The sequence below is a fragment of the Canis lupus genome, chromosome 5 (genome assembly GCF_003254725.2).
Source record: "Canis lupus dingo isolate Sandy chromosome 5, ASM325472v2, whole genome shotgun sequence".
In the NCBI taxonomy this organism is placed as follows: Eukaryota; Metazoa; Chordata; class Mammalia; order Carnivora; family Canidae; genus Canis; species Canis lupus.
This window is the reverse complement of record NC_064247.1, coordinates 68,096,604-68,120,326: the sequence shown is the minus strand read 5'-3', so window position 1 is coordinate 68,120,326 and position 23,723 is coordinate 68,096,604. Positions and strand designations below refer to the sequence as shown.

The 23,723-nt window shown below is 53.3% G+C and overlaps 1 protein-coding gene across 4 annotated transcripts; it reads right to left on the bottom strand.

Moving 5' to 3' along the window:
- On the bottom strand, nucleotides 1-22,565 carry MEAK7 (MTOR associated protein, eak-7 homolog). Of its 4 annotated transcripts, none has more exons than XM_035716009.2 (10): nucleotides 22,428-22,565; nucleotides 21,164-21,362; nucleotides 18,856-18,891; nucleotides 15,902-16,079; nucleotides 14,372-14,602; nucleotides 13,918-14,062; nucleotides 11,031-11,456; nucleotides 8,271-8,389; nucleotides 6,468-6,595; nucleotides 1-5,948 (listed from the first exon to the last, which is right to left on the bottom strand). In XM_035716009.2, exons 4-10 carry the CDS (start codon nucleotides 16,052-16,054, stop codon nucleotides 5,681-5,683), a joined length of 1,470 nt encoding a protein of 489 aa, XP_035571902.2. In that variant the 5' UTR covers nucleotides 16,055-16,079; nucleotides 18,856-18,891; nucleotides 21,164-21,362; nucleotides 22,428-22,565; the 3' UTR covers nucleotides 1-5,680. The 4 variants fall into 4 exon arrangements, with proteins under 4 accessions (XP_035571902.2, XP_025282801.3, XP_035571901.2 ...); XM_025427016.3 differs by having other exon boundaries at nucleotides 6,416-6,595; nucleotides 22,332-22,478; XM_035716008.2 differs by having other exon boundaries at nucleotides 22,332-22,478.
- Nucleotides 22,566-23,723: the final 1,158 nt, after the last annotated feature.

Sequence of the window (23,723 nt, the reverse complement as noted above, 5' to 3'; positions counted from 1 at the left end):
TTAGGTGAGAGAAAGAAGAATATTTAATGAGATGTAGTCACCAGTAAAATTGACCGAGCCTACACATGCAGTAACACAGCATCCAAATTCATAGAGCATCGTATGAAAAACGTAGGAAAACATACAGAAAAGTCCGTGGGAGACTAGCAGGCCACATGTAAGGACACACCTAAAATCTCAATTCTTCTAATCACTGTTCAGCAAATCTGAAAATCAACACCACCATTTGTAGGAAAATTGTCCAGCACGCCAAAATTTTAGAACTCTTGGGTCTAAGTGGTGACTGGAATAAGAACTGCAGAAAATCTAGAAGCCGACCGTGAACACACATCTGTCACAATTGACACGGTACTGCCAAGGAAGGCAGAGCTCCAAGAAGAAAGTAATACCTCCATGTATGTATTTACCTCCATTCTTCTTTATTGAGTAATTTGACAACTCAAATTTTAAAAAGAAACGGACACATGGGAGGAGATCCTATAAAAGCAAAATTAACTTTAAAAAAGCAAAATTGGTACAACATAATGTAGGAAAAGGGACAGCAAGTTAAAACCCACAACTATAAAAGATTTCACATATTTTGGTCAATCCTATGTAAATTAATTTGAAGACTTACATAAAATGAAAAACTTATCAAGAAATTAAAAAATCATCAGAATGAACCCCAACAGAGATTTAAAACCACACAGATGATAAAAGACATGGATGAGGTAATGAAGAGTTCACGCCTCCTTGCCCACAAAACCAAAAGTTCCCGATGAATTTTACCCAAACTTTAAGGGACTTTCATTTGCTTTTTTTCTAGATCCTGCAAAGAAGAGAAGTTCTAAATTATTTTTCTAAGACCAACACAATTTTTAAAAAATTTTAAAGATTCTATTTATTTGACAGAAAGAGAGAGAAAGCACATGTGCACAAGCAGGGGGAGTGGCAGGCAGAGGGAGAGGAAGAAGATTCCCCACTGAGTAGAGAGCCAGATGCGGGACTTGATCCCAGGACCCTGAGATTATGACCTGAGCTGAAGACAGACTCTCCACTGACTGAGCCACCCAGGCATCCCAGGCCAGCATAACTTTACAACTAAACTACAGACCAACTCATTTGTACACCCAGCTACAAAAGTACCAAACACGGTCCAAATGAATTCACACACTCGAGTGGCAGTTAACATACACGTGGCTCAGTATCTGGAGCCCTACTGATTTGGTATTCCTTATGAAAAAAAAAAAAAGAATCAGAAAACTATGGATACTAAAAAAAATAAACCACTTTTTAGAAAATTCGACATCTGGACAGAAACTCTTAACATAAATACAAACAAATACTTCCTTTACATGAACATCTATCTGAAAAGCCAGCATCCTGCTCCATGATCAAAGACTAGACCTGGGGCACCTGGGTGGCTCAATGGTTGAGCATCTGCCTTTGTTTGGCTCAGCTCCTGACCCCAGGGTCCTGTGATCAAGTTCCACATTGAGCTCCCCGCAGGAAGCCTGCTCCTCCCTCTGCCTGTGTCTCTGCCTCTCTCTCTCTCTCTCATGAGTAAATGAATAAAATCTTAAAAAAAAAAAAAAGACCAGACCCATTTCCATTAATGTCAGGAGTGGGAAGAGTGTGTCACTGCTTCTGAAATTTGAAAGTATTTGCTGATATAATCCACCAAGAGAAAGAAAGAAAAAGTCTAGAAATTGCAAAAGGAGGGAAATTATCCTCATTTCGAGATATGTCACCATAGTAAGTGCAACTCAACATGTTGTATCAGTTATAGCTCAGTGACGCTGGAGAGAAAAAAGGAGAAATCACCAGAGCCAAGCATACAGCTGCACTGAGCCCAGGGATTCACAAGAAATGTTCACTCCCAGTGCTTCCACCTGCCCTTAAGGACGCCTTCCAGAGGATTCTGATGCAGACCCAAGGTTGAAAACCCCCAGACCAAAGAATTCAGCAAGGCGGCTGGGCACAAAACTAGGTAGAAAAATCAAGAACCTTCCTATGTTCAAACAACCATCAGGGGGAAAAGTTCACGTATGGTGCCAGCAATAACAAAATCTATGTTACAGACTTGGACGTTACCATCCTTGGGGGCAGGAACCGTGCACACCTGCCAGGTATCAGCTCTGCCTACACGGATCCACATTTAATGCTATCTCTAAAATGCAACCATCAAACTTTTCAGAAGGGTTACCCAAGATCAGAGAAAATAAACAGGCAAGCATGGGAAGGAAAATCCCAAAACAAATAAATCACTGGGGAATAGCTCTTAAACCTTTTTATTGTAAAACTCCAGTATTTAAAACATGAGGCAGAAACTGAAGTTCATATAGAAATTCAGGGGATGAGGGATCCCTGGGTGGCGCAGTGGTTTAGCGCCTGCCTTTGGCCCAGGGCGCGATCCTGGAGACCCGGGATCGAATCCCACGTCAGGCTCCCGGTGCATGGAGCCTGCTTCTCCCTCTGCCTGTGTCTCTGCCTCTCTCTCTCTCTCTCTCTCTGTGACTATCATAAATAAATAAAAATTTAAAAAAAATTAAAAAAAAAATTCAGGGGATGAGAAAACAGTCCTCCCTTCCTCCCCTTCTTTGGGGTGAGAGAAGACAAAGAATCCCAAGCAGGCTCCATGCTCAGCGAAGAGACCAATGTGGGGTTTGATCTCATAACCCTGAGATCATGACCTGAGCCGAAACCAAGAGTCGGAGGTTTGACCGAATGAGCCCCCCAGGCGCCCCAAAAGCAATACTTTAAGTCGGTGGAAAGAAACATTCTGTTTAATATATAAAAGATATTGGAATTTATTTGGGGGGGGGGGAAGATAGAGGTACATTTTAAAATACATTTTGAATGGACCAAAATATAGAAGGAAAAATGGAAAGCAGAGAAGCAATAAAAGAAAACATGATTTTTTAAAAAAAGATTTTATTTTAAATAAATAAGGGAGAGGGAGAAGCAGACTTCTCCACTGAGCAGGGAGCCGAACGGGGCTTGACCCCAGGGTCTTGGGATCACAACCTAAGCCAAAGGTAGACGCTTCACTGACTGAGCCACCTAGGTGCCCTGATTTTCTTTCTTTCTTTTTTTTAATCACAGTGGGTAAATAACCACAAATATCAGAAGCCTTAAGAGTAAATGCTGTACTTCTCCCTCTGCCTGTGTCTCTGCCTCTCTGTGTCTCTCATGAATAAATAAATAAAATCTTTTTAAAGGGGGGGTAAATGCCTGGGTGGCTCAGTGGTTGAGTGCTTACCTTTGGCTCAGGGCGAGATCCTGGAGTCCCTGGATTGAGTCCCACACATCGGGCTCCCTGCACGGAGCCTGCTTCTCCCTCTGCCTGTGTCTCTGCCCCTCTCTCTATGTTTCTCTGAATAAATAAATAAAATCTTAAAAAGAAAAAAAAGAGCAAATGCTGGTAAAAAAAAAAAAAAGGAGGACAAAAATGCAAAATTTACATATAGAAAAATAAGGTCAAACAAAGTGGAAAAAATACTTAGCACACAAGCTAAAAACTATTTTGCTTCATTCAAAAAAGCACACTCGCAAACTGGTAAGAAGAAAACCCACGCCCCAGAAAACTAGGTGAAGGGTAGGACACAGATGGCTTTTGAAATATGAAGTGGTTCACGGTCACTCAGAGAAAATATCGGGTCCACAAAAACAAAAAACAAAAAACAAAAAACTAGGTTTTAACACAGTATCGGTATCTTTATGGCAAACAGGCACGGTGGTAGGTCAGGAGCATAAACCGAACTCAGAAGAGGTTTGCTCATTTGTCAGGATTGAAGTTAAGCAGCATCTTTTGATCCAACAATTCAACTTCTAAGAGTTGATTCTTCCCGACAAAAATCACACCAAGACAGACACCCGGGAGCCTGTGGCAGCAGTCACGTTCCCCAAACCACGGAGCATTCGCACCACAGGGAACTGCGCGGTCCGTGAGGTCAAAGAGAGACTGATGGGTATGTGTGAAGCCACCCTGACCAAGAACAAGCGGGGCACACACCAGGGTAGAGTGCAGAAGACACACTCATGCTGGGCGTGCAAGGGGTCCCCTCAGGCAGGAGTGGTTTTCTCATGAGTGGCTTTGCTCCTTGGGAAAGAACACAGCTAGAGGAAGATTTCTCTTTGAGTTCTAGCCTTCCTATTTCAACTTTTTTTTTTTTTTTTTTTTTTTTTTTTTTACTATATACCATGTTTTAATAAAGAAAACATGGCAGGAGGAAAAGTAACAATAGCAACGTTTGCCCCATGGACCCCATCCTTTCACCTCTTCCTTCCAGCACCTTCTGGAGCCCTCACTGGTCTTCACTCACAAGGAAACCATTGGCCCTGAATTCTCTTTTGTTGCATCAAGTAACAAACTCCTTACTGTTAAAACCAGCACCGCATGTGTCCCAGGCCCAGGGGGAGGGAGGCTGGCCAGGTCCAGTGGCCCCGGCTGCGGTGACACCCTCCACAGATTTGTGTGCTGAGAAGCCCGCCGGGAGGGCTGCACCCCTGGTTTCTCGTGCACCTGGGCTGGGCCCCCGCCATTCTGTGTGTGAGCGTGCCATCTGGGGCAACAGGTGCCCACTGGTCCGCTGCCCTCTGATGGGAACCAGCACGAGGCAGAGAGTGTGCCCATGAGCAAACGCTGAGGGGTGATTGGACACACTTTTCTTTTGAAAGCTAATTGCAAGGCCTTCTGCTCAGGATGCCGCTAAGGGCCAAGTTTGAGGAGCTTCCTGGGAGAAAATACAGTACCTGCAAGATGCAAGCAGCTAGGTTTACTATGGCTCGTGATCAGGCAAGTTCTATAATAAAAGGCTGCATTGTCCTCAGATCTGTCAAAGTTTATAGCGAAAGACCCCAGAAGGGAGGTGTACGTCTTAGAGACGAACCCACAGCTGCAACTGCGAAGGAGGGACTTCTCATGGAGGGGTTAGCTTCTTCCGGCCCAGCCTTGAACACCCACCCAGGTCATTGTCTGCACGTTCAGATCACTCGAGTTGGTTTAAAGGGAGTCTCTGCTGTCAAATCACCCCTCAGCACTATGGGAGGCCACCTGGCCAGAGGGCGACACTGAGGAGGTGGCACCAGGGTCAGGAACCCAGGCCAGTACTGTCAAATTACTCACCACTAATCCACACCACAGGACGTATCAAGGCTTCCGATTTACCCACATTTAAATTAACAACAGAACCACCTGGAGCCTCTGTAGATCATGGCACGGACTCATTTCAAAGCAGCTGAGAAAGGCAAATGTGGAACCTAATTACAAACACCTATAGAGGACCCCCCGCCACCGGGACACCTGTTCTCTGCAAAGCCTTCAGCTATTCCTCCTATTAATACAGTTTAGGCTTTTATATAAACCTAGAAATGCCACGTCATAGGAAGCTGCTCCCAAAAGCACAGAGACTCACATCCCAGTGCCTCTGCCCTTTACCAGCTGGAACGGGACATCGAGGCACTTTTTTTAACTGCAGTGGCTTGAGGGGGGGCCAGGTGACCCGCCCCCCCAGCAGAGCCCTCTCCTGCGTGGCAGGAATGCGCTTGCCCATCAGACGCTAGCTCCAGCAGAAGTCTCAAGCATCCATGTCTTCGGATTTCACTGACGAGAAACGAACAGAATACAAGGATGAAGTTGCTGACACTCAGGATTTCTGGGAGATGCGCCCACAAATCCACATACAGCATCAAAGCAATTTTACTGTGTTCCAATGCAGCACATCCAGAACCACCTGGATGTGACCAGTATAGTCCTATGTTGAACACGTGAGATGGGGAGGGGTCCGCGGGCTGCGCTCCATCCAGGGGGCCAGGGGCCAGCTCTCGGGAGGCCCAAGCTCAGGGGGACCTCCTCATTCACCATCCGGGACGTCCCGGAGCCCTTCGCTGTGGCGACTCCGCCCACTGGCCTCCAACAGGATCTGGGCCTCAGGATTCTTGTCCAGGACACTCCTGCTGCTCTTGGCCTTGGGAAGAAGGGAACCGCGGTGAGCGTCTGCCCAACGACAGGGATGTCATGCTGGTTTCAAGCTCGTGATGGTAAGAATCAATGTCCTCCTGTCGTCACGAGGAAAACACACTGGGGGCTCTGGCACTCTTACTGAGGTGCCCCTTGCCCCCCCCGGGTGCTGTTGTTGGGAGGTCACAAGGTGCAGAGGGTCCAAGAATAGCTCACTGCAGAACTTCGGAACTAGGAGGAACCCCAGACCTTCCTCATCTTGTAGACGGGCCACTCACCTGCTAGGCTCCCACCGAGGGCAGGGCCCTGCTTTACTAAACCCCACAGACCCCGACACGACTCCCAGCCCCACTGCGTACCCAGCAGCATCTCTGTCCAGCATCAGCTGCTGGGACCAGACTTAGGATAAGCTACGTCCAGATGGAAGAGTAAAGGGGGAGCATGGAGACAGCGGAGCCGTGCCCCCCAACTCACCTGCTGCAACACCGGGGCGTCCCCCACTCCCCACACCTCCATCTTCTCAAACCTGAAGTTCTCCTGGGCTGACAGCTGAGGGCTACTGTACGTGGTACACTTGGGCTTGGCCTTGCTGTGTCCTTTCCCGAAATCCACATCGATCCACAGCCCAAAGTAATTATGCTGGCCTCCCATGCCCTGTGGGGGGAAGAGCACGGCATCTCCTCAGTCTCTGACGCCACTCAGAGCCTGCATCAGCCTCCAGAACCAGACTGGCAGGAGGGCCGCTAAGAGGTGGATGCGGTTTTCTTTCAATTAAAAAAAAAAAAAAAACTGGAAACATACAGAATCCTGCAATGTAAACATCCTGCCTCAAGCTACTAAAATAAATCACTGAGGTGTCCGGATGCCCACCCCATGGCTCCTTCTCCTGAGGCTACACTGGCTGGGAGCACACGTGACAGCAGAGGACAGAAAAAAAGGATTCAGGGATGCCTGGGTGGTTCAGTGGTTGAGTGTCTGCCTTTGGCTCAGGGCACGATCCTAGAGTCCTGGGATCGAGTCCCACATCAGGCTCCCTGTGAAAAGCCTGCTTCCGCTCTGCCTATGTCTCTGCCTCTCTCTGTGTCTCTCATGAATAAATAAATAAAACGAAGAGAAGAGAAGAGAAAAGAAGAGAAGAGAAGAGAAGAGAAGAGAAGAGAAGAGAAGAGAAGAGAAGAGAAGAATTGAACTCAGACCAGGGCCTAGAGATTCAAACCATTAAACTAAAAGGGGAGAGGTCAGCACCAATCCTGACCCTAAAAACCTGTATCTGTCCCACTCCCCCCACCCCACACACACAAGGGTACTTGTCTTACTCAGCCCAGGCTGACCCCGCAGGGACAAGAAATGGGGAGCAGACCCGGGGGCGATCACACCCAATGTCTCCACTGCCTGTCACACTAGGCTGAGGCCAGCGAGACAGAACCACTGTTCAGCCTCCCGATGACCTTTCCCAATGCCACCTCCACCGCTGCCTTCTCGGGCCCCTGGCAGGATGGGGACGGAGGCTGAGCAAGAGACCAGAGCAGAAATGCTGACTCTCAGGGCTACTTCTCCCTCAGGCTGATGACTGGCGATTCCTGAGGACCTACTGGGGACTATATTCCTGAGGGCACCCAACTGCCCTTTCTGGGAGGTGTCTGGGGCCCTCAGATGGCCCCGCAGGAGCCTACAGTGAGCCTGGGAAGGAGCACTGGGGTCCCCTCCACCCTGACAAGGTGGACCAGCCTTCCTGGGCCTTGCTCTACAAGCACAGAGCTGGAATTTCCCAAAAGGCACTTTGTGCTAAGCAGCAGAGAAAAGGAACAGGCTAGGGTGCTGGCAGGAGACCCACTTCTCACCCACACAAAGCTCACAGGTGTGGGTGGGGCACAGGCGGGAGCATCCATCCCAGCACCCCTCCCCATCACCTTCCTCCCATGGCTAAGTCTCCAGGCTGCAGACAGAGTAGGTGGGAGGTGCGCCCACCCTGACGGGAGCCCCAGTCCTGTGAGCCACCCACTGACAACTCCTGATGGGCCTGGGGAGCCCAAATCTGGGCTCCAGTCACAAAGGCCACAGGAAAAGTGGCCGAATCCACCATCTGCACCCAAACCATGGACATGTGTCAGCAGAGCCTGACCTTGCAGGAGAAAATTCTGTCCCAGCTGTCACTGGCCACGGCACGGAGACCCAGGCAGATGGAAGTGAATGGCCCAGGCACAAAGCCAAGGGCCTACAGCTCCCCCCACGTACGGGGCAAGTGCCAGGCCGGGCGTGTCAGGATGGACCCCGTTGTGGGAAGGACACCACAAAGGAGGGGCGGCCCCTGGTCTCCCTGGGTTCTTACCAGTCCGTTCGGGATGGTCTGCTGCCTGTGATTCAGGTACATGTAGTGGTCGTTGTAACCCGTGGACGTGTACACGGCCATGCGGGGGGAGATGGAGAACAGGAAGCAAGTGTCATCGCCTGAAAGTGACCAGAGTGCGGACAAGCACGCATCAACGACGCCCGCCCGCCAGCCAGCGGCAGCGTGCCCGAGCTGCCTTCCCACACAGCACCAGTTGGCACAATTCTGGGGACCTGGGCCCCTTGCCCGGCGCTCTAGAGAATGTCTGCTCAGCCCGAAGCCGTGGGTCTTTCCACTGCGGCTGCAGAAACCTAAGCAGAAAGGAAGGGACTCCCCGTGGAGTCTGCAAGGTTAGGATGGCTTCCAGAACAAACCAGAACAAAAGGACTGGAACCACTGAGGGCTGAATATTGACCGCATCTGTGATGCGAGGCTGCCCTCTGCCGGGATTCTGCTCTCGTGTCTCAGGACCGCATGGGCTCGTCTGAAAACCTGCCAATGGTGGTTTTCCACTGACCTTCGGGGAGACTAATACTGCTTCTTAATATACTATTAAGCCCAAGGAGCCGGCCTGCAGTGAATACCAGAGAGCTGGGAGAGGCGGCCACGCGCCTGTTAGGACAACTCTCAGATGTGTACCCGAGCGCAGAGCCTCCAACCGTGCAAACAGGCTCGTCTTCCCCCAAAGCCTTGAACGGGCTGGGGGAGGATGCCTCATTCATTCCCCCAGGCCCCGTGACAAGGAGGGGGGCCACAGAAGCAAGTTAACCCAGCAGGGCTGAGACTCGGCCCCAAGGAAGCTCCCTGGGCAGGCGTCTGGGAACTTGGATTCAGGAGGGTCCCCCACTCTCAGCACTGGTAAGAGGGGCTCCCTGTCCTGATACGGTTTGTACAAACGACGTGGTTGATGCAGAACATCTGCTTCCATCCCGGGACTCTGGAATGTGCATATGAGGCAGAGGGTGCTCTCATAACCAGCCCCCAGGAAAACCCTGGGTGCTGAGTCCCTAACGAGCATCGCTGGTAGACAACACTGCTGGGGAATTGAGTGTGTCCTGTGTGACCCCCGGGAGAGGGCTCTGGAAACTGGCACCTGTCCCTCTGCTGATCTTGTTTTGTGTCCTCTTGCTGTAATAAATCACGGCCACGAGTGAGACTGTAGCCTGAGTCCTGCAGGTCCTCCTAGGGAGTCGCTGACATGTGGGTGGCCTTGGGGGTCCCAGACACAGTGGGGAAGGGCTAGTAGCAGCAACTGGATTAAAGATCTAAAACATTCTGAAGTCTTAGAGAAAACCAAATCCTAGAAACAACAGGATCTCAGAGATTCAGTTCATGATTCCTTTCATGCAACCCAGGCAGATGGCCACCCTGCTGCTACTAAAATCTCCCTAGTAATGTCACCTCTGCACCTGGACACAGCCTCCAGAAGCTTGCCTAGGAGAGGGAAGGTGTGCATAGGTGTGCAGAATTACAGAGGACACTCAGAGTGCACACAGCCCTCCTGTGTTTAGGAAGGCTTCCTGGAGGAGGTGACATTAGGATGAGTCCTAAAAAGGAGCTGGTCATGCAAACAGGTCAGGGGGGAGAGAAGAGTAGCATGTGCCAAGTCTGAGAATGAGGGGGGCACAGCTTGCAGGTAGCCTGGGGAGACTGAGCTCGGAGCACCAGGCGACAGGTGTGGGTCATGAGGCCAGAGATAGGAGGCGCACCTCCAGCGGGCAGCATTCACGGGTCTCAGGAGAAGAGCACAATGTCACACATGTTGGGATGTGGTGAATGGACTGGAGGCGAGATGCAAACCAGGGGGCTGATAAGGAGGTCCCCACAGCAACACCGGTGGGAACTGTGTGGAGAGATGTGGGGACGGAACAGAGGACCCTCTGGTTCAGACTCGCAGTTCCTATTCCTGAGGAGCACATGGCATCGGTCTGTCACATCTAGGAACAAAGCCAGTTAGAGGATTAACCACTTGGCTCCTGGGTACGAGGGCAGAGGTACATCCGGTCTCTCGGGAAATGCCCCCATCTCACAGGTGGGGCGACCCACTGAGGACCAGGCTTGGGCAGCCAGGGCCACACCCAAGGCACATGCGGGGACATCAGACCCTGGGAAGGCAGGTGCATCTCTGGGGAGAACAGCCCACTGCCCAGGAGATAAACGATCCTTTAAAAATGTTCATCAGAGCACGTTTCTTTAAGGAAGGGGAAGAATTTGCTTCAAAGACTTTCATCCAGTGCATTGAAAGTCACACGATGAGTGTTTGAGTTGCAAAAAAAAAAATCACAGGTCTGGAAAACCAGGGCAGAAGGGAAAGCAGACACAGCAAAGCAGACAAACTTTCAGGAAACAGGCTGTCCAGGAATGAGGGGCGGCCCATGACGAGAGACATCCATCGGACAGGAGCGGCTGAAGCACCCACAGCCCAGCCTCCCCCGTGGCCTGGACCCACTATGGTTTAAAATAATGCCTAATGCCAAGCCGCTGCCTCCTCACCTGACATCCAGCGTCAGGAAACCTGTCCTGTGTGCCTTCCTCTGTTGCCAGAATCACCAAAGAAACCCCCAATGCACTAGACCACACAAAGCAGCATCTCCTCCTCCTGTCCTCCCCACCGTGTCCAGGTGAGCACCCCAAAGAGGTGGAAGAAAGCCTCTGGACGCTGCGCCCTGCGTCGGCTCAGGGGTTCCCAGGCAGCAGCCACAGGCCAAACTCTTAATGAGCACCGTGCTACCACATGTGGTTTTGGGGACCAAGTCTCACCTTGAAACTGAGGCTTGACCTCCCAGGAACAGGATGCAAACCCACCAAACACATGACCATCATGGTCCTCAACCAGCACGACGCACGGGCCCTGCTGGGTGATGTGCCCACAGAGCTGGGTGAAGCTGTGCCCGTGGAGCTTGGACGAGAAGAGCAGACGCCAGCGGTGCCGCTGCTCCCTGGGCAGGTGGGAGTTGATATAGATGACCGACAGGATGTCCAGGACACTCTCAAACACCCTCTCCTGGTCAACGTGACACTCAGGGACCAGCGTGGCCAGATCGAGGGGCAAGCGCAGGAGAAAGCCTCTGTGGATGACCACACTCAGAAACGTGGCTACATGGGGGACCCTGAACACCCAGGCCTCGACCATGGCTAGGTCACACTCACAGTCCAGCTGCTGAGGCCCCGGAAGCTTCTCACCACCTGGGGGAGGAACAAACACAATCGGTTTGGCCACTGCATCACTTGACATCCATGACCCACACCTGTGCCGTCCAACATGTGAGCCACGCGAGGTCCTAAGAACTTGACATGTGGCTGGTCTGAGCAGAGCTGTGCAAGTATCAAATAGACACCCAATTTCAAAGTTTTGGCATGAAAAAATAGGTGTAAGAGCTCAATCACTTTTTGTATTGATTACTGATACTGAAGTATGCTTTGGATGTATTATAAGTAATTCCCCTTGTTTCTTTTTACTCTTTTTTTAATTGTATTTATTTATTTGAGAGAGAAAGAGAGAACACAAGCAGGGGGAGAAGCAGACGAAGAGGGAGAAGCAGACTCCCCGCTGAGCAGGGAGCCCAACGTGGGACTCGATCCCACAACTCAGGGATCATGACCTGAGCCAAAAGCAGATGCTTCACTGACTGAGCCACCCACGCACCCTTCTTTTTACTCTTTCAATGTGGTTACCAGAATATTTAAAGTTTCACATGTGGTTTGCATTGTGCCTGCACGGATGTCAACAACTCAATGTCCACATCTATCTTTTGTCTCCTCTGCAAGCTGCAGTGCAGAGGCCCAGGAGACAGCCAGGCCTCACCCGTGGGCCCGGCCCTGAATCCTTAAGCAGGTGTTCCTGAGAGCCACACCAAAACCACCCTTCCAGGACTTCCACCCAACACCTAGAAAGGACCTAGAAGTGTGACATTCTCCAGGCAAGTCAGAGTAGTGCCTGGTAACTTATTAATCACCCCCCACTGCCACTGTTTATCTGGGGAAAAAAGTGTTCATTAACTATGAATTGTGCTTGACCCCCTCTTATAGTCCTGTTTTCTATCTCTTACCCACCAAAAGGAGGTGACAGGATGGTAATACCAGAAGGCCGACTACTGATATTTTTACGTATATTATGTTATTCTCCTACCAAGTTCCAAATTTATCACTTGATTTTTGACATAGGACCTCTTTTCCAACTGGATTTTAAAATCCAGCTTTACAGGGGCACTCGGGTGGTTCAGTTGGTTAAACATCTGCCTTTGGCTCAGATCATGCTCTCGGGGTCCTGGGATGGAGCCCTGAGTCAGGCTTCCTGCTCTCAGGGAGCCTGCTTCTCCCTCCATTCCTCGCTCGTGCTCTCTCTTGCTATCTCTCTCTCAAATGAGTAAAATATAACAAAATAAGATTTAAAATCAAGGTTTACAATAAAATAATGCTTTTATAAAACAAATCTACTTTGCAAAGAGATTCACCATAGGTATTTTTAAGTCCCACATAAATGCCAACGTATATGCTTTCTCATCCCATGATAGCAGAATACACATTATTCTCAAAGGCACATGCACACTGACTGGAACAGACCACACATTGGTGCATAAAGCCCGTCTCGGTAAATTTAAAAGGACTGAAGTCATACAAAGTATGTTCTTCAACCATAGTGGAAAGCAATTATAAATCAACAACAGGGGATCCCTGGGTGGCGCAGCGGTTTAGCGCCTGCCTTTGGCCCAGGGCGTGATCCTGGAGACCCGGGATCGAATCCCACGTCGGGCTCCCGGTGCATGGAGCCTGCTTCTCCCTCTGCCTTTGTCTCTGCTTCTCTCTCTCTCTCTGTGTGACTATCATAAATAAATAAAAAATATTTAAAAAAAATTTTAAAAAAAATCAACTACAGGCGGTGGTTTGGGAAATTCACAAGCACGGAGAAGCCGAGTAACATGCATCTAAGGAACCAAGAGACCAAAGGAGGAATCACAAGTTAGAAAATACTGAGAGGGATGAACACATAGACCTGACACAACAAAACTTACAGGGTTCAACTAAAGCAATGGTTAGAGGGAACCGTATAGCCGTAAATCCCTATATAGAAAAAGAAGAGGGATCTCAAATCGATGACCGAACCTCCAACCTTAGGAAACTAGAGAAAGTAGACCAGACTAAATGTGAAGCAACCAGGAAGAAAGAAGACTAGGGTGGAGAGGAAGGAAGTAACCGAGGAAAACAACCGTATCGAGTTAACTCTCTGAAAACATCCACCGAAAGCTCATAGACCTTCAGCTAGACTGATCAAGAAAATAAAAAGCCTCCAATGCCTAAGATCAGAAAGGAAAGTGGGGACATCACTACCGACCTTGCAGAATCAGGATTACAAGGGACACTCGGAATGATTACGTTAATTTCTGCATCTTTGTGAATTTCCCAAATGCCTCTTGTTACAGATTTATAATTTCTTTCTGCTGTGGTTGAAGAACATTGTACGATTTCAGTCCTTTTCAATTTACTCTGAGGCATGTTTCATGGCCAACCAACTAGATAATCCACAACAAATTTGGAGGACTCATGTTTATGGATCTTGAAACTTCACTATAAGCTCACAGTGACCAAGACCCACGTGGTAGCAGTCTACGTGTCAAGGTCTCAGTGGGCGAGCACACGGGGCACTTGCCTCGAAGGTCCATCTCGGAGAAGAGCTGGGCAGCTAGCACTTGCACCCTGGGTGGGGGACCCAGGCCTGTCTTCTGGGTCCAGCCTCTCAGTTCCTGTCTGTAGTTGAGCACATGCACCACAGAGCCAACCAGATCCTCTGTAAACTGCAGGACCACAATTTTCCCATTAGTGACATTTCTACTTCGACTCATGACCTACATCCTATCAACACTGGGAAGGGGGCTTTATCTTTTCAATGCCGACCAACGGGCCACAACATGATTAGAGATGACACTACTTAGGTGGGTGTTCAAGCTCTATTTCGCCAAGGCTCTGTCCAGGAGTCCTGACCTCACCAGTGGTCTAGGGACCCCAAGGGGGCATCTCCATGCACCTCCACTAGCTGCTTCCCACCTCCCCCAGCACACCAAGGCTGCGTGGCATGGCTGCAAAGGGCCCCGTGGCCACTCTACCTTCTGGATTTCTCTTGCTTTCACAGGACCTTCTGTGGCAGAAATCATTTTCAGGATCATAAGACTCTTCTCCTCAGAGTTTCCCTTCAACAAGTGGGACATGGACATTGTGAACTGCTCGCGGGAGATGCTCTCGCTGGGCCCCTTTGCCTTCCCCATCAGGTCGACCCTCCTCATGCCATCATACAGTCTGGTGACCATCTCCAGGGGAAGAGCTTCCCCAATGTGGCTCTGTTGGGGACAAGTGGGAGAGAAGGCTGGACAGGGTCGAGCTACATGTGGTAAGATTGTAGGGAAAGGACCAGGGACCAAGACTGCCGCTCCCGGCTGCTTCCCCCAGCACTCAACCTTCCTACACCCCAGATGTATACCCTCCCCTCCACCCAAGGGCATCATACCACCCAAAAAACACACAGGCCTGACGTGTCTTGGCTTGTGGCTCATCTTGGCCATCAGACTCTTCCATCCTGCCCTCCAAACCTTGCAGCCCCCCGCCCCAAACTGGTGACATCATTCCTGTCTCTGGCCACTGCTGGCTCTTCACTCTGCTTATGCCTTCTTCATTCTAGACTAACAGCTGCCACGTGCCTGTCCGAATTTATTAACATGTGGAACAGATGTCTGTGCAGAACTTCTCTAGAGGAGTAGAGCCAACTCTTCTTACCCAAGGTCTTTGTGTTTAATATGTATTTTTACTTAAGCTTTATTTAAATTTTAAATCTAGGGGATCCCTGGGTGGCTCAGCGGTTTAGCGCCTGCCTTTGGCCCAGGGCGCGACCAGTCCCTGGATCGAGCCCTGCGTCGGGCTCCCGGCATGGAGCCTACTTCTCCCTCTGCCTGTGTCTCTGCCTCTCTCTCTTTCTCTCTCTCTCTCTCTCTTTCTCTATCATGAATAAATAAATCTTTTAAAAAATATAAAAATAAAAATAAATTTTAAATCTAGGGCTGCTTGGGTGGCTCAGCGGTCGAGCATCTGCCTTCAGCTCAAGTTCTGATCCTGGGGCCCTGGGATGAGCCCCACATTGGGCTCCCCGCAGGGAGCTTCTCCCTCTGTGTGTGTCTCTGCCTCTTTGTCTGTGTCTCTCATGAATAAATAAATAAAATCTTAAAAAAAAAAAAAGGAGTACCATAAAAATTCTAGGACATGAAACACAAATTTATCTAAAGGCAAGGTACACTTGAGACTGTGGTGACCAGACCCAGGAACCCCGCTAAGGCTGCCTATCACCCGATCTCGGAGGGAAATCAGGGGACCAAGGTTTAAGAGATGGGACATGCAGGGCTGGCCCCCTTGGTTGATCTCAAGTTAGAAGTGTCCCCCAAAACACCGTACTACAAAGGCCAAACCACTGCAACAGATCCCGCAGCCTGCGAAGCAGAAAAGGCAGACCATGGGCCCTGTACAGAGAATGAGCTGCGAGGTGCTGCCGTATGCGTGACAGACATCGACACAGAGCCGCTTCGGGCCTGGGGCCACGGTGTCCAGCACCAGCCCGGCACCGCACACTAGCTGCCACCTGTTGCTCTTGCCTTTAGCGCCTTCAGAGAGAAGGATCGGGGCGAGGTGTCTGAGCTGTGCTTCTCCGATGACAGAGCATCAAACAGTCTATCAATCTCGGCCTGCTCCTCAGGGAGAAACTGGGAACAAAACTTCTGCCCCAACTGGCTTCTGACGTTCCCCATCCCTCCTCGTATCCGGCACAATTCTCTGCGAAGGACACCAAGTTAGAGAGGTCAAAATACAGTCGTCATAGAAGAATAAATGTTGCTAATTATACAGGGTCAGTTGATCCATATTGACTTAGCTGCAAAAGGCCACCCGAACTCACCTCACCAGAGCTAAGTCATGGAGTTGATGCAAATCCCGTGGGAAAACCAGCCCCCAACCTCGGGGTCTCCCCGGGCATGCTCATGCCTGCCAAGCAGTCTGGACTTATTTGAAAACACAGTTCCTACTGTACTGTAACTAAAAGGTAGAAAAATCGGTATGTTAATCTAAATACTCCTATTTTTCAAAACCTCACTTGAAAAAAGTCTATAAGGCTGGATGATCACACATGTTGGAATAAAATCGACACCTTGAAAATACGACCCACAAAGCAAACATGTGACTGCACAAGTTCTTTCCTGGGACCCTGGCTCTGCCCCCTGCCAGCTGTGCGGGCTGGGGCAGGCTACGGAAACTCTGCATCGCCACGTCCGCCTGCGTACAATAGGCATCATCATGCCCTCCAATGGAGTCAGTCAAAGCAAAGGGCTGAGACGGTGCCTGTGACCCTCAAAGGACAGTAACAGAGACGGGCACCCGGGGGCCTTGTCCATCGTTACAGACCTCATTACAGAAAAGGGTCAAGTGCAGTCAGATCCGGGAGTCAAACAGAAAAGCACAGTCAGAGACGAAAAAGAAACCTCTTAAGAAGCCAAGTGCTATGACTTGTTCCTTCTGGAAGTCCTTAGACTTCTCCTAGAAGCTGACATTGGTGAAACTGCTGGAGAGACGAGCACTTTTTCCCACCACCCAGGAAGGTGCATCCTCCCACCAGGTCAGGGCAGGGCGCAGGGAAGGGGAGGGCAGACCATCCCAGGCCTCCCAAGACCTGCCTGATCGAAACCCCAAAGGGAAATGGGGCACGGTTCGGATTTTTCTTCCTTCCTCTTACTGAAGAGAGATTCCCTTACCATGAAACTAACCACTTTAAATGAACCACTCGGCAGCATTTAGCGCTTTCACGGTACTGTGCAACCCCCACCTCTACCAGGTTCCAAAACATCCTCGTCACCCCCAAGGAAACCTCGTCCCTATTAGTGGTCCCCCTGTCCCCTCGCCCAGTCCCTGGCCGCCACCAATGTGCAGTGTGCATGGGTGTCCCTGTTCTGGACATTCTGTATACACAGAACAACACAATCCATGGGCTTGTGGGTCTGGTCTCTTTCCCTCAGTGTCCGGTCTTCGAGGCCCATCCACGCCGTGGCACGTCAGTACTCCATGGGGCTGCAGGAAACTGGTAAATGGCAGACCGCACTGGGTTTACCATTCATCTGCTGTTGGAAGTTGGGCTGTCTCTCCCTACTGGGTATTATGAGTAGGGCTGCTACAAACGGTGTACCTACACTTCCTCAAGTCCCTGCTTTCCCACTGCGGGGTACATACCCGGGAACCGAGTTGCTGGGTCATATGGTAAACGGATACCTAACTCGTGAGGAGCCACCAGTTTTCCATTTTCCATTCCCAGCAGCAAAGCAGGAGGGTTCCAATTTCTCCACACCCTCCTCGATGCCACTATTACTTCTCTTTTTTTATTCCAGCCCTCCTGGCAGGAGGGCCCATCTGCCCTGCACAGGAGGACTCCGGTGGGGACTCAAAGAGGGACCGCAGTGCACTTGCAAAGACAGCTGGAGGGGGGCTCACACAGCCTGGTTTGGGGCTGCCCCTCACAGCCACCTGATCCAAATGCTTCCACTCCTCGAGTTTCTCAGCAGCATGACGGCCAAGGAGAACCTCCAGCCCTGGGCTCAAGGGCCAGCCTGCGGGAGGCTCTCCTCGTCTCTGAAACAGACAGGGCCACACCAGCTGGTGCCTGGTCCCCTCCAGGGGCACGGCCCAACCAAGCAAACAGCTGGCGGTGTAGGACCCAAGCCACTGTTACCTGATTTTTGATACCCACTGATTCGGAAGGAGAACAGCAGAGTGCAAAGCAAAGGGACAAGCAGCTACTATTGTCACTGACGTAGCTGTGAACAGGGTATGTTCTACGGACCGCGAGGCCGTGCTGTCGGCACTGAGTGTGCCAGAGCCACGCCCAGAGAAGCCGCACGGGAGATGTCCATGCCCGCCAGCTGAAGACCAGCAGGGCTGGGCTCAGGGCTCAGGGTTGCCCTCTAAGCTGCTGCGCAAGGAGGCTCGGGCACCTGGGGCTGAGGCCTGCCTTCTTAGAAGGCTCCCACGAGGGGAGCTCAGTCTGGACTGGGCTGGGTACCCCTTGGTGACTGGGTGTGTGCATCACTTTTCTCACAGAAGCACAAAGAACAGAGGAGCTAAGTCATCACTGGGAGGAGCCCCGCATGTTCACATCTACCAGGAGGCCCTCCTGCCCCCCAAGCCTGCACAAGACCTGACCTTGGTCTGTACGGCGTGGTCTTGCTTTTGTTTTGTCCTGTCACAGCTTCCCATGTGTTGCTGGTAAATCACTGACGACTTTAGCTAAAAGTATTTAGATTCCTATTTCCCCACCCCCACCAGGGAGATTCAAGACTCTCAGAATCTGTGTTAATTTGTCAAGTCACTGAAAAGCTTGTCATACAACGCTCCCCGTGCCCCTAATCTTGTTATTCTGTCCAAGCCCTGAAAATGGTAGACGTATAAAACTGCACCCTAATGATTCTATTATTTCATTCTCAGATAAGGTTCTTCCTGCCAAGGATCATCGACTTTTGCACTTCTAGAAAACCCGAAGGTGTGTGACCTGACGAGGCCCATGACTTACCTAAACGGCTGGAAGGGATGAAGGTCTTGCCAGCACCTGGGAGGGGAAGGATTTGAGATGTCAGCCCAGCTTCATGTCAGAACTGGACTCTTGGAGGCATGTGGTCCACTCGGGACATCAGACTCTAGTCCCCTCTCTGGCTCAGAGGCCCTCACTTTCCACCTCTGCACCCCACCACCCTACTCAGCCTTTGGGTTCTAAGACTACTCGATATTCCTGACTTTCCTAGGACTGACGGTTGCCTTCACTGAAGTAGAGCACGGGCCCCTCCTCTCCAGCTCCACTCACCCCTCCAGGCTGGCTTTCTTGCCTGCTTAAATCTGAAAGTCACAGAGACTGTGTCTTACAACCACCTGCCCAGCACCTGGGCAAGCCGGTGGGTGCTTGCAGGCTCGATGACACGTCTGTCCAAAGCCTGTCGTGTCCCTGGCCGGCCTGTCAGGAAGACTGGCCCATTCTCCCACTGCCTCATGGGCTCCGGTGTGCAAATTCCAGGCCAGCCTGGCCCAAGTCCTGAGAGAGGCCCAAGTGCTCCCCCAACAGACCGGCTCTCAACCCCCATGGCACTCAGGCTCCTTGGACAGTGCCACTTGATCTACCACCAAGACCCATCCCCTACCCAGGGACAAGCTCCAGGATGCCCTCATCTCTGTATCCCATGGCCCAGCAGGCCCAAGCCACAGCAGGGCCTCCACACATGTGCTTCCATGTGCTGAACCATCCCACCTTGAGGAGGAAACAAGCCCAGAAGCCACAGGAGAGCCAGCAGCACAGGTTGGGTGTCCAGCCGATGCCGCCTCCGGCCTCTCTTCAACATTCTGATTGCCTTGCCTCCCAAATCCCCAAATCCTGAGAAAGCTTCCTCCCTGCTCAAAACCAAGGAATTGCTTCACCAGGGCGATGCCAGCCTCTCTACGGGGGACACTGGGAGCTAAAAGGCCACCAACATTTAAATCCTCTCCTCCAGAAGTTTCTACATCCCAGAGGAGGGAACACTGAGGGGTTGTGCCGCTCAGGGACCACCAGGCCCACCCCCTCCCGCACGCTGGCCCTTCTGCCTTATTCCTGCAATAAGCAACTCAGCGTCCCCAGTCACAGGGAGCCAGCAAACACAGAAGCCTCAGGCAGGTGCCCGCCAGCAGAAGGGTCCGTCCGTCTGTCCGACAGGGGGAGAGACAGACAAGGCAGGAGTCAGGGGGGATCCAGGTGAGAACACCGGAGTCAGGTGGGTCTTCGGGCACCCACGGGTGGCTCACCCAGGAAGTGAGGGGCGGCATGCACAGAAGGGCAGGGGTGCAAAGCAAGATCCCCGAGGCAAGGTCTGGTGTGCAGAGGGGAACCAGAGACTCCCCTCAGGTACCCCCACCTAGCCACCCCCACCTCCTCCTCCCACCCACTAGAGCTGGTTCCTCCAGTGTTGTCTGAAAACACAGCAGCAGGACACAGCAGCCTGGCCAGCCCTCCTGGGGCCAATCACTATGAGGAAGGAACAGGGCAGAGCCAGCTGCCAACCCATAGGACAGGCAAGGGGCAGACCAGGGTGGGCACAGGGTCAGTGCCAGGAGGAGACCCTGGGCAAGGCCCAGGAACGGGGCACATGGCAGGCAACACAGGTTTCTTGAGTAGGAAGGAGAAGGGTGAGCAGCAGCCTCGAGCAGGAGCCATAGGCCTGGAGTCACGGGGGTGGGGAGGGCAGCAGCCTCTGAGACAGGCCCTGCCCCCTGAATCTCTGTTCTTGGGGTCTGCAGAGCGCTGCGGAGGGGACATAGCTGCAAACAGGCACAAGGACAGCCCCACATCATTTGCAAGAGCCCGGCAGGGCAGGATGAAGGATGGCAATGGTGCCAGGTGTGTGTGTGTGTGTGTGTCTCCACCACCACCACCATTCGAGCCTCCATCACTGGGATCCTGCCAGAAATCCCTCTAATCAACTCTGGGGAAGAAATGAAGGCCTTGGCTGCATCCCTACTCTTCCCTAAATACAACTTCCTGAACTCTCCGTCCCAGGCTACCATCCCAGGTGTACCTCCCTACGTAGGACAGCTTGTTTTCTTGGCAAGCTGTGCACAAAACATCCCGACGCTGGCCTCAGCCTTCTGGAGGTTACGTATACCAAGTTCTTCTTCAGGAGGCCACACCCCAATGCGACTTTAAGATTGCTTATGCCAGTGGTTCTCAACTGGGGGTCATTTTGTCCCACCAGGGCACATCTGGCAGGGAAAGCTGTGACGCTGGCAACTAGTGGGCAGAAAGCGGGAGTGCTGAATATCCTACACTGCAGAGGATAGCCCCTTCCCCAACAAATTACCTGGCCCCAAACGTTAGTAGGGCTGAAGGCGACAAATTGGGTTTCCGGGATGTGTGGCAGTGGGGCAGAGCTCAAGGGCCGGTGGCACCGAAGCGCACAGATAATCCTCAATGCTTGCTTCTCGGCACAGGGGCGCTGGGCTCTGAGGTTACGGCGTGAGCAAAGATGCGCAGACCCGAGTTCGCTAAGCCTTTTCCAACTTCAGGACAATGAAGCAGAAGAGATTAAGTCGGGTTAATTAGGTCATTTAATTCTGCTTTCTGGGGTCGGTCCCGGGTTGGAGACAGACGCAAGCAAGGCAAGTCTGAATCCCTGCCCAGGAAGGAGGGAAGCAAGGAGGCCCCTCGGGCTGGGGCAGAGCCAGGGGCGGTCCTGCTGCAGAGCGCGGCTGCGGTTCTGGCTGGCGTCCTGGGACAGCTCCGTGCTCAGGGCCTGCCGACCTCGGGGTGCCCTCCCCTCCAACCAGCCGACACCCAACTCCATCCTGCCAGGGGCCGCTGTCGTGGCAGCACCTGGCCCTCAGCGCCCCCTTTCTGGGGAGAGTCCAGCCCCCTCATCTGGACGTTGGGACGTCAAGCCCTGTTGACATCCCGGCACCAGAAACCCCTCAGCCAAGGGTCCCTCGGGCGTGGGCCGCCTTCAGGTTGTACAGTCCCCGCTCGCTGCAAGGTGCTGGACTGTCCTGCTCCTGCCCTGGGCCGGCGTCCCCGCCTCCAGGGAGCCCACCGGCTCGTCCGCAGGGGCGCGAGCCCTGCACGGCTTTCTAGGGCTCTCCCCGAGGCGCCGAGTTTAGCCACCTGCTCCGCTTTCCTGGGCAAGGCCTGCCGCGCAGTCAATACGAGACGCCCCCAACACAGGCCGGCGCACCCCCCCCCCCGCCCGCCCCCGCGGGGGCGCCGCAGCTCTTCCCGGGTCTGCAGCCCTCGCTGCTCTGCTCTTCCCCGGGGCGGGGCGGGGCGGGGCGGGGCGGGGCGGCCGCCACCTGGGGACCCTCTGGCCTCGACCGCGCGAAAGGCAGGGACGCGGGCCGAGTCTGCCGACGCCTCCGTCCCTCGCAACCGCCTTCCCCCCAGAGTCCCACGTCGCCCGCCCTGGGGCCCAGAGGAGGGGCAGGGCCCAGGCCCCCTCGGCCACCGCGCCCACCCCGCCTTCCCCGCTCGGATGCTACCTCTGGGCCGCCGGGCCTGCTCAGCTCACCGCAGCCCCAGGCCGCAGCACCCAGGCCCCAGCACCCAGGGCCCGGCACCCGGCACCCAGCACCCACCGGAACCCGCCTGTCCGGATGCCGGCGTGGATTTTCCCGGAGCAGCCCGCCCCCGATGCCAGGTGACGGCACTGACGGGCAGCCATCTGCCCCAATAGCGGACGCAGAAGCTGAGGGGGCCGAGCCCTAGGCGCCGGCGGGGCGGGGCGGGGCCAGCGGGCGGGGGCGGGGCGGGGGCGGGGCCACAGGCCGGCCGGGGCGGGGGCGGGAACGGGGCGGGGCCAGCGGGCGGGGCGTGGGCGGGAACGGGGCGGGGCCACAGGCGGGGCGTGGGCAGGAACGGGGGCGGGGCCCGCGGGCCGGCCTGGCCGTCCGGGGCGGGGGCGGGGCGGGGGCGGGGCCACCGGCGGGGCGGGGCGGGAACGGGGCGGGGCCCGCAGCAACACCTGGGCGGGGCGGGACGCCGGCGGGAGCAGCTGGGGCAGCGCTGGAAGCCGGGCTGGGATGGAGAGAAGCTGCAGGTTCGGGCCGGGCCAGCGGGGAGCACCTGGAAAGGGAGGGGGAGTCCGAGCGGGGGTCGAGAGCGGGCCCCGTGGAGGCAGTGAGGGAAGAGGCGGGTAAGCCGCTGTGGGACGCTCCTGCGGAGCCGGACCCAGGCAGCCTGCTACCTCCGGTTTGGGGCAGAAGCCCCTTCCACCGGGAGAAGATGCAGCCTCCTACCCTGGAGTTTGTGCTCCTGCCCCTGCCCACCACCTCCCCCACCTGCCCCAGGGAACCAGGTCCTCTGCCTGCATTCTCGGAGTCTTCCTTCCCAGCAGCATTTAAACGTGCCCGTGTCTGTTCCAGCCTCGATCGCGGACTCTCCCTGACCCCCACCCCCTTCAATCCCAAATGTTTCCAGACTGTTGACCCACTTGTTCATTAGTTCCCCCAACCCCTGAAACCTAGTCCCAGGCACCTAAGTCCAGCTGGCACTTTCAGCCTCCTGTGCAGGTTCACAGCGGGCATCGGCCTCCATCGACCTCCTTATTAAAACCCTGCTTTCTGGGCTTCGCGGTCACCAGTCCTTGGCTTCTCTCCTCCCCTCTCCCAGGTGGTTTTCACCCAGGCTCTGCTGGCCTTCCTCCCGCTGCTCTCCCAGGGCCACGCATGCCTCCCTGAGAGAACAGCCTTCCTGTGAGTTGTATTCCACCTGTCCACTGTGCTGACCCCCCAAACCTGCGCTCCCCGCTGGGCCTCTGGCCTGCACTTTGACCCCATGTTTGCTTATCCAGCATCTCTGCACGGCTGCACCTGAAATTCACCCCAGCAGAAACCAAACAGCCTCTTCCCTCCAAAACTGCTCCTCTTAGTTCC

Excerpts from the sequence above, each read along its gene's own strand:
- MEAK7 (XM_035716009.2), bottom strand. The coding sequence starts at position 16,054 with ATGGGGAACGTCAGAAGCCAGTTGGGGCAGAAGTTTTGTTCCCAGTTT. Across the intron at positions 11,457-13,917 it reads CTCCGAGATGGACCTTCGAG|GTGGTGAGAAGCTTCCGGGG; the intron begins GCAAGTGCCCCG and ends TTCCTCCCCCAG. Across the intron at positions 5,949-6,467 it reads TCAGCCCAGGAGAACTTCAG|GCCAAGAGCAGCAGGAGTGT; the intron begins GTTTGAGAAGAT and ends CTTCTTCCCAAG.